Source organism: Hylobates moloch, unplaced genomic scaffold (assembly GCF_009828535.3).
Source record: "Hylobates moloch isolate HMO894 unplaced genomic scaffold, HMol_V3 SCAFFOLD_9, whole genome shotgun sequence".
Lineage (NCBI taxonomy): Eukaryota > Metazoa > Chordata > Mammalia > Primates > Hylobatidae > Hylobates > Hylobates moloch.
In genome coordinates this window covers 76,418,170-76,427,889 of record NW_026652284.1, presented here as the reverse complement: position 1 = coordinate 76,427,889, position 9,720 = coordinate 76,418,170, and the positions used below count along the sequence as shown (strand labels likewise).

At 39.9% G+C, this 9,720-nt stretch overlaps 1 protein-coding gene across 1 annotated transcript; it reads left to right on the top strand.

The window, feature by feature from the left end:
- Positions 1-3,734: 3,734 nt before the first annotated feature.
- LOC116813443 (cytochrome b-c1 complex subunit 7) lies at positions 3,735-8,526 on the top strand. Its single transcript, XM_032760092.2, has 4 exons — positions 3,735-3,871; positions 6,220-6,291; positions 7,523-7,689; positions 8,329-8,526. The coding sequence occupies exons 1-4, from the start codon at positions 3,853-3,855 to the stop codon at positions 8,404-8,406; spliced, it is 336 nt and encodes a 111-aa protein (XP_032615983.1). The 5' UTR covers positions 3,735-3,852; the 3' UTR covers positions 8,407-8,526.
- Positions 8,527-9,720: the final 1,194 nt, after the last annotated feature.

The window sequence follows — 9,720 nt, the reverse complement described above, 5'->3', positions numbered from 1 at the left end:
CATTTGATACTGTAAATTTGGGTACATATACTGTGGTAGATCTTTCATCAAGTTCCTAGTGACTTAATTCTTGTTTGACCTTTTCCTTCCTTCTTAGGAAATACAGCAAGCTCAGAGAAGGGGAGAGAGTTGGTTTACTTTAAGTTGGTGCTTTGTCATTCTAGTGAAGATGAAAACAGTGGAGGATTTTTAAAGTGGTTTCATTATAAAATGGCTTTATTTCCTTTGAACTGTTACGAGTTTCCAGAGCATACTACATTAGTCATCTAATATCTACTGCTCAGATAATGCTACAAAACACACTTCATTTTGGATTATCTACATTGTTAACTTCTTGAACACAGATATTCACAATTGGCTAAGAATCAGGAAAAGGAAAGTGGAGTTTAAAGATTAGGGGCAATGAGATATAGTGAAAGGCTTAACTAGCCTTTGACTTATTACCAGTAAACAAAGATTTGTTTTCCATTTACAACATGTGTTATCCTGGGCAAGTGATTTCATTTTTGAGTCTTTGCTTTTTTATTTGTAAAATGAAGCATCATGACTTCAGTGGTCTGCCTTATGATCACCAGATTGGGTAGACTGTTAACACTGGTGGCCCCCATGAACCACACCTGGTATTTGTACTCTTGTGTAGTTAGTCCTCTCCCACACTGACTCTGGGGGGATGTGATTTGGCCCAGGGGACATTTGTCAAGCAGAGGCTTAAGAATTTGCACATCAGGGCTTGCCCTCTTGGAACATTTGCTCTTGGCACCCTAAGCTACTGTGTAGAGAGGTCTGGTTACTCTGCTGGAGAAACTAGGTGGACAGATGTCTGGCCAAACCCAGCTTTTTCAGCCATGCCAACTGAGCACCAGACATGCATGAAGAAATTATCTGGGATGTCCCAGCCTTGGTAGACACTACACTAAGCAGAACGACCCAGCGGAATTCAGAATTGGGAGAAAGTTTTAAGCCGCTAACTTCGGAGGTAGTTTGTTGTGCACAGAGTTTTGTGGTGTGCTGGATGCCCTTTAAAAAACCTCATGAAAAACTAAATTTGTAATCGGTCAGGGCCAGGTATAGTGGCCTTCCTGTTACATATTTTATTCATGCAGCCGACATTTGAGTTCCTAGAAATAGTGGTGAGTGTAGCATAGATATGTGCTTTCATGGAGTTCTCCAATGGATGAGATCAATAAACAGGAAACAATAAAAAATAAGCTGGGGACACCATGGAACCATCCTGTCCTCTCTTTCTATGGCTCACAACCGCATTTTGCCTTTATGAATAACCCACTGAACAACCTTAGCAGTCAGAATAGGCAAGTTGTGCTGATACAATGAACAATCCTAAAACCTCAAATGATTGAAAAACCACAAAAGTTTTTATCTTATACATGTCTCATAGGACCACAAAGGCTCTGCTCCACATCGTCTTTAGTGATACAGGTTAACGTATCCTGTCTCCATCATTTCTGGAGTGTTGCCAGTCCATAGAAAAGGAAAGAAATGTGAAGAATTGCTCTTAAAAAGTTTTCACATTTTTCTTGGCCAAAGTATCACATGGCCATGCCTAACTTTAATAGGGCAGAGAGAGGCAATCCCTAATCCTGTGCTGGGAGGAAAGAAAACAAAAAATAGTTTTTGAATCAACATTAATCACTACCAGCAAACATTCCGTCTCTCTAGCTTAATTCCTTAGGAGCTGGATTGTGTGACAATTTTGGGTTTCAGATCTTTTGATATGTCTTTTCTTGCCACCTTCACCTGTAACCAGCAAGCTAAAACTTAAAGGGTGGAAGGGAGGAGAGTTTTTTGAGTACCTACCCTCTGCAGGGCAATGTGCCAATGTACAAATGTATTGCATTTCTTCACATCTTTCAGACTTCACTTTGGCTAGTGTAACATAGAAGAGATCATTCACCAGCTTTAGTGCTGCATACAGGACTGACTAATAGAAGAAATATGGTGGCAGCATGCAGATAGAAGAAGAAGGAAAATCAATAGAATTTTAGGACCGGAATGTGACTAAGATCATTAAATCTAACCTTTTGAACTTACGATGAGACAAGCTTCTATTCTGTATTGTCCCAGCTCTGAGCTTAAAACTGAGGGGGAAAAAAAGATATCACTGAGTAATGGTAGAAGTTCCCCAGTAACTATCAGTCATGCTAGCTCCCCGCAATTGTTTTCTGTCTCTAGATGTTTATGCCTAAGACTTCGCATGTTGGGGCTGAGACCTTAAAAGTGAGAAAATCTATATACTGCTCTTTTGTCTTAAAATTGTGTGCAAATTCTGCAATACATCTTAGATTTAATCTTTAAAAACCTTTTCTGCTGGGCATGATGGCTCACACCTGTAATCCAGCATTTTGGGAGGATGATGTGGGTGGATCACTTGAGGTCAAGAGTTTGATACCAGCCTGGCCAACACGGTGAAACCCCGTTCTCTACTAAAAATACAAAAATTAGCGGGCATGGTGGTGTGTACACCTGTAGTCCCAGCTACTCAGAGGGCTGAGGCACGAATCGTTTGAACCCAGGAGGCAGAGGTTGCAGTGGGCCGAGATTGTGCCATTCAGCCTGGGTGACAGAGGCTAAACAACAAAAAAAAAGAGGTGAAAAAAAAAAAAACCTCAAAACCTTTTCTGACCTAACCTTCCACTAAAATAGCTAGATGTAGATCTTCAGCTGGAGAAACCCAAGGCCTGAAAGGCTTGGTGTCTTTCCTGGATTAGTAGTGTAGCAGTGTAGCAGATGACCCTAGAATTAAGGAGCCCCAAATATGCATCTGGATTTTCAGATTCTGGAAGAAGAACCTGGACTCTTCTAGTCATGTGTTCTTGGACAAGTTATTCAACCTTTCTGAGCCTCAGCTTTCTCCTCTCTACAATGAGATAATTACAGTACTTTTAGAATTAAATGATAGTGTAGGGGACTGAGAGATCACCTCCAACCCTCCCTCCCCTTTGCTTTTATGTGGGCTCTTTGGTTGGATCTAGGAACCAAATTGACACATGGCAGATTAACAGGAGAAAAGCATTTTACTAGTTTTACATGTACATGGGGATCCTCACAAGAGAGTGAAGTGGCCAATGTAAGATGCCGTTATACTTTTTACACGAACTACAAATCAGAAGAAAGGGGATCTGGCTAGGGACAGTAAATTTCTTATGGAGTCATTAGGAGAAAAGTGTGTGTGATGGGGTGTAAACTTAGTGGAAGATAAGGGTTACTTCGGAAAGTATATTCAGGTCCAAAGCAGCCCCCAGTTTCCAGTCTCTGGTGATAGGTGCTATTTTCTCCCTCTGGTAAGGGACGGGTACTGCAGAGGAATCCTGGAGGAAGCTTTATGGCTTGCTGCATGCAGGAAGAGATGGGTCATCAAACCCTTTCTGAAACCACAATTTCTCCAATATTTTCAACTCGAAATAATCAATGTACCAATTCCATATATTTTTGGGATGGCACATCCATCAGTCCTTCAATAGAAAATAAGACGATGCCCTTAAAACATTTAGCTTCCTGCCTGGCACAAAGAGCTGAATTAATACTGTCGATAGCTATTAACAGCAAGTAACAGAACTCAGCTTTAAGCCTTGGTCTCCTAATTCCTGACCTGTGTTCTTCCCATCACATCACAACCAATACTTCTTAGAATGTAGCACGCAAAATGCCCCGCCTACTCCATTGGCCTCACCCTGGCCGAGAAGGGCGCACGCAGGTGCTCGACTACAGCCGTCAGAACTCCGCCTGCGCAAGCGGCCTTTCTCGGTTCGCGATGCGACGTAACGCGCCTGCGGACTGGGCCCAGCGTGTCCTCTATGACTTACCCAGAAGGCAACGCTTCTTTTTCTAGTCAAAATGGCTGGCAAGCAGGCCGGTAAGTAACTGGGGGTCTTCCTGGCGGGCGTCGTCGCGCTCCACCGTTTATTTTCGCTGCAGCTCGCTCCGTTTTCTCTCTTCTTTAAGTGGCCAAGTTTGTCGAGGAAGGGAAAGTGGCGGCTTCAGTACAGCAAAAAGGACGTGCTTCCCCACTCGTTTGCTGTCCCCAGGCCGGGCTTGCCTGTATAGGGTTGGGATGTTAACCCGCGGTTTGTGAAGGTGCCCGCGGTGGCTCTGACAGCCCTGGAGTTCCAGCTGCCCGTGCTCGGAAGTCCTTCCCCTCGGCCTTAGAAAAGTTAGAGGGTACAAGAGGATAACTAGTGGATGACTTTCAACCAGAATGAGCTCAGTGCTTTCTATGACCCAAGTGCTCTGTCGTGTGCAGTGGCCCTGTAAACTCTCTTGCCATTGCGACGAGGGAGATATTAATTTCCCTTTTACGCTGATAAGATAACTGAGGCAAAGTGACCCAAGAAAGTAGAATTGGAAATTTCATTGCACCCCTTGCGCTTCTCAGACTGCGAATCAGAGACAGTTGAGCAAGGGATACGAGCGACGCTTCACGTTGACCTTGGATTATCTAGAACGTCAGCTTGATCAGTAGGTTTGGAGAAATTTGAATTTATTGTAGGTTCAAACCCATTTATTGTGGAGTAGAATGCAGATATTACTGGAATATTTAAAACAACTTGAACATTAAGTTGGGTTTTCCCTATTTTTTTTCTTTTTTCTTTTTGCTAATCTCTGCCCTCTGGCGGTACAAGTTGGAGTAGCTTTTTTTTTTTTTTTTTTTTTGGTCTTTGAGACGGAGTCTTGCTTTGTCGCCCAGGCTGGAGTGCAATGGCACAATCTCGTCTCACTGCAATGCAACCAAGTTGGATTAGCTTTAAAAAAAATGATCCTTTTCTCCCCGCCCCCAGCAATTGTGAAGCTGTTAGGAAATATCAGGTTGCCAGAAACATCCGTTAACCTAATTGACATTGAGCTTTTTGGGGGTGGGGGAGACTTTTTAAATAATTATTTTATTAATTTGGCAGATATTGAAGGAGTCTTACTAAATTCAAGACACTGCTTCTGTGCATGTTTGGGAACTACATAGACCAGATCTCAACTCCCATTAGCTAACTCTGACCTTGGGTGGGATCACTTCTGTAAGCCGGCTTCCCCTTCTGTAGTAACAGCCATGTAAATAAATCAGCTAATGTTGGTGAAGCAAATAGGAAAGTGTTTGGTGCACAATAAGTGCTTAGTGGATATTATTATAGTCACTGATAGGTGGTTGAAAATAATCTGTCTTCCACAAGTATGTTTGTAGATTGTTGACTGATACTTGTTTTTCTAGCAGCAGTTTTATACATGACTCTTAATTTCCAAGGAGATTTGCTAAAGCCACGTAATCTGTAGTGCACTGAGTTTGCAAGCAAGGAGAGTTGAGTGAAAGGAGAGTTTGCTTTCCTTCCTTGGTAAGGGCTAACCCTAGACAAAATTTTAAAAGAGAATACAAACTTGTTCTACCTCTCCTTTTGTAAAATGTCTCTCCTAAAATGTCAGATACGGTCCTGCTGTACTTGGACCCTGCTGGGTTACTTCATCAGGCTCAGCCCTGTTCCCCAAAGAGTTTTAAAATTACCGATTTCTCATCCGTTTTCAATATCCATTCCCTTGGGGGGACCTTAGTTGCTTAGGAGGAGGTAAATGGACTTCTTTTACAATCCATATTAATGTTTAAATGACTAATGGTATCAAAATCCTCCCCAAAATACATACATTTTTAAAGAATGTGGCCAAATGAAATAACTGTAATATCGAGTAAAAATTTTAGAGGATGAGGGTCATTTAGACCTGCCAGTCTATGCTGAAATCTCACTCTCTTTTCCTACAACTCCAGCTCTCTTGAAATGAAAAGTTTACAATTATTTCCTGTGATCTATTTATGAAACTACAAATGATAGAAATTTCCAAGTCCTTTTCCTATCTCCCACCCTTTCATTTCTGAAGGTAACAGGGCAGTCATAAGGGCACACGATGTACCTATGGATCTTTTGTACATTCAGTGTTTGAGTTTACCTTTTTCTTTCATGACTTGCTACCATTTTCCTGCAACCACTTTTGCTCATAAATAAAATAAGCACTTTTTATCAACATTTTATAGAGTATAAACTTTTTGCTTTTAAATCTAATTCTTTTTGATTAAATTCTTACTGTATATACCATATACTTTTAAAAGGAAATTTATTTCTATGTTTGCATTCATCAGCAAGATAACCGAGTACTGGTTGCTTGCCTGTCAATGTGTTCATATAGTTATAATTAAATTGTAGCAACTAACAGTGTGACAATTATCAGTTTCAGCATCAGGCAAGTGGCTGGATGGTATTCGAAAATGGTATTACAATGCTGCAGGATTCAATAAACTGGGTAAGCAGCTGTGCTGTTTAATGTTTTTTGTTGTTGTTGTTGTTTCTTTGTTTTTTTGTTTTTCTGAGAGTGTTGCTTTTGCAAGTGTTACTGTTGTTCCAAAAACCATTTCAGTTCTTGTATACATCAGAAGATTTTAAAATTAAATCACATTATGTTAAATCCAGTTCCTTTTTAAAGTTTTTTTGAGAGGAGAGGGACGAAAGCCTCTAAAATGTTCGACTTGGTAATGATTTAAGTAGTAAGACATTTTCCTTCTACACCCCCTCTCCCAACTCTTCCACTTAAAATTTTATTTATTTGTTTGTTTGTTTATTTATTTATTTATTTATTTATTTGAGACGGAGTCTCGCTGTGTCACCAGGCTGGAGGGCAGTGGTGCAATCATGGTTCACTGCAACCTCCGCCTCCCAGGTTCAAGTGATTCTCCTGCCTCAGCCTCTTGAGTAGCTGAGATTACAGGCGTGTGACCCCACACCCAGCTAATTTTTTTTGTATGTAGTAGAGACGGGGTTTCACCATGTTAGGCTGGTCACGAACTCCTGACCTCAGGTGATCCACCTGCCTCGGCCTCCCAAAGTGCTGGGATTACAGGTGTGCACCACTGCGCCTGGCCTTCCACTTAAAATTTTAATTGAAATTATATAAACATTGAAAGTAGAGAGTTTTCGAATATTAAAATTGTATCGCGTCCATGCAATCATATGGTTCCTAAGCTTTTTTAGAACTTTGTAATTTACCATGAACTTCATCTTTTGCTATTGAAGCTTGAAGAAAGTGTAAGCAAAAGTCACTGTTCTTAGCATACTATCATTTTAAGATTCTTTAATACCTTGATTTCAGATTTAAACTATGAGAAAGTAGAGATGTGGTTTATTAATGTGTGTTTAAAAACAAAGTAAACATTTAAAATATTTTGTAAATGGTTTAGATAAAATATGAGTTTTGTGGCATTGGATTTTAAGAGGCTCATATATTGTTTCCATAGTCTAGTTCAAGAAGTAACCCATTATATCAAGTAATAACTCATTACTTTTAATGGCAAAACTGCAATTACTTTTGCACCAACCTAATAATGTATGAAATGCATTGAATTTCCATTGAACCTAGTGATTTGAATTCGATAGTTCACCAAAAGCTGTAAGTTATAAGTCATAAAGATATTTTACTAATTTAAAAAAACCGTGATTTTTGAGATGCATGTGCAATCTAACTTTGTCGTCTACCACAGGGTTAATGCGAGATGATACAATATACGAGGATGAAGACGTAAAAGAAGCCATAAGAAGGCTTCCTGAGAACCTTTATAATGACAGGATGTTTCGCATTAAGAGGGCACTGGACCTGACCATGAAGCATCAGATCTTGCCTAAAGAGCAGTGGACCAAATATGAAGAGGTAGCACAGCTTCATCTACCTGACAGTGTTGCTCATTAAGGATCGAATTTTAGAAACAAGAGAAACATGTTCATTTGCGTAGCATTAGAGTTGCCTGAGTCATGTCAAATAAATATGTGAGGGTAATAAAGCAAATGTTATTTCCGTTTTAGAAGAAAACCACATTGAGTCTTATATGTGAAGTGATTCTTCTGAAATTACTAAGCAAGTCTCTAATGTAGAGAGCCAGGACTAAAATCCAGGTCTGTTGCCTCCCAGGTCATTGTTGTTCCACCTCTGCACTCTGCTTCCTACTTAGATGAAAAGATCAGCCCATTGAGTGGCCCTCCAGATCCCAAGAGGAGCTTCTGTGAAGCCAACTCTCACCCCTTGAACTGCATTGAAACTAGGCAAAGGCCCATAGACACTCATTTCTTTTTCTTCCCGAAAAGACTTCCCTCTCATAACCTATCAAAGCAACTTACCACACCATCACCAGATTGGACATTTTAAAAAGCAGATAGTTCTTATGTTGAGAATATGTTTTCTAAAATTGGAAATTAAAAAGTAATTGTTTTTTTCTTGTTATCGAAGACCTGTTGAGTGTTTGGGATATATCAGTATGTGATGGTAACATATAATATTTCATTCATTCTTTAGGAAAATTTCTACCTTGAACCGTATCTGAAAGAGGTTATTCGGGAAAGAAAAGAAAGAGAAGAATGGGCAAAGAAGTAATCATGTAGTTGAAGTCTGTGGATGCAGCTGTTGTGAAGATGGTTAAACTTGAAACAAACAATTTTAAGAATTATTTGGTCTGCAGATGTTTAACTTTAAATAAATATCTATTGTAATGGCTGGAGTTTTTGAATTCCAAACCTTATACTAAATAACTACTGAATCCATTTACTGTTAAATTTTTTTCCAAACTTTCAAGATATACTTAGTTGTGTTTAACTGCTACCTGGAGCTCAGAAAACAAAAGGTAGACGTTAGAAAAATAGAAGTATAAAGACAAATCATACTTGTCCCCATATCCCAGTGACTTTTCCACTTTGGAAATGATTGTTATGAAGTTTAAGGGTTGGATACTAGTCAGTTAAAAGTTTTAAGATTATAGGGTAATTTTTAAAAATATAGATTAGAATCATTGGCGAGGCACGGTGGCTCACGCCTGTAATCCCAGCACTTTGGGAGGCCGAGGCGGGCGGATCACCTGAAGTCAGGAATTTGAGACCAGCCTGGCCAACATGGTGAAACCCTGTCTCTACTAAAAATACAAAAAATTAGCGAGGCATGATGGTAGGCACCTGTAATCCCAGCTACTCGGGAGGCTGAGGCAGGAGAATTGCTTGACCCCGGGAGGTGGAGGTTGCAGTGAGCCTAGATCACACCACTGCACTTCAGCCTGAGCAACAGTGGCTCTGTCTCAAAAAAAAAAAAAAAATTAGGATTATTCAATGTTGTCATCATTTCCACTCCTAAATTCTGAAATGCTTTCTTTGGTAGAGATGAAAATGTGGAGCCATAGCTAGTAGAGAAGGAACAGTAGGACCTGCAGCCTCCCTGGTTTTCCAGGACAAGTCATTGCTGTGTGTGGCAGGAATGCCTTATCTCAAATAACAAAACTGTGAAAAACAAATTTGTGTTACATTTAAAATTTGTAAAGCAATGAGAAATGTGTGTATCATAAAGAGCATCTTTAAATTTTTGCTAAATTATTAGCCTCTTAAATTCTCTAGGAACCCCCTCCCCCCCTTTTTTTTCTTTTTGCTAGTCATTTTTCTAAACCTATCCTGAAATCATGTCAATTTTCTTTTGTCTGGTTGAAGACAACTAGATCACTTGATAATGGTTTTGCTCAGGTCACATTGTGACAAGGTTTTAATGTAGTCCTACTTTGCAGAAGGAGGCCAAGAAGATGGGCTGTCTAGAACCCCCTTTAAAAAGCATTTGTCTATTCAGAAAATTTTCCTGAGTAGCTCTCTTTAAAGGTTCTTTTAATTGTGATTTCAAGATCACTTTTGCAGGACTCTGGTCTATTCGTTCAGA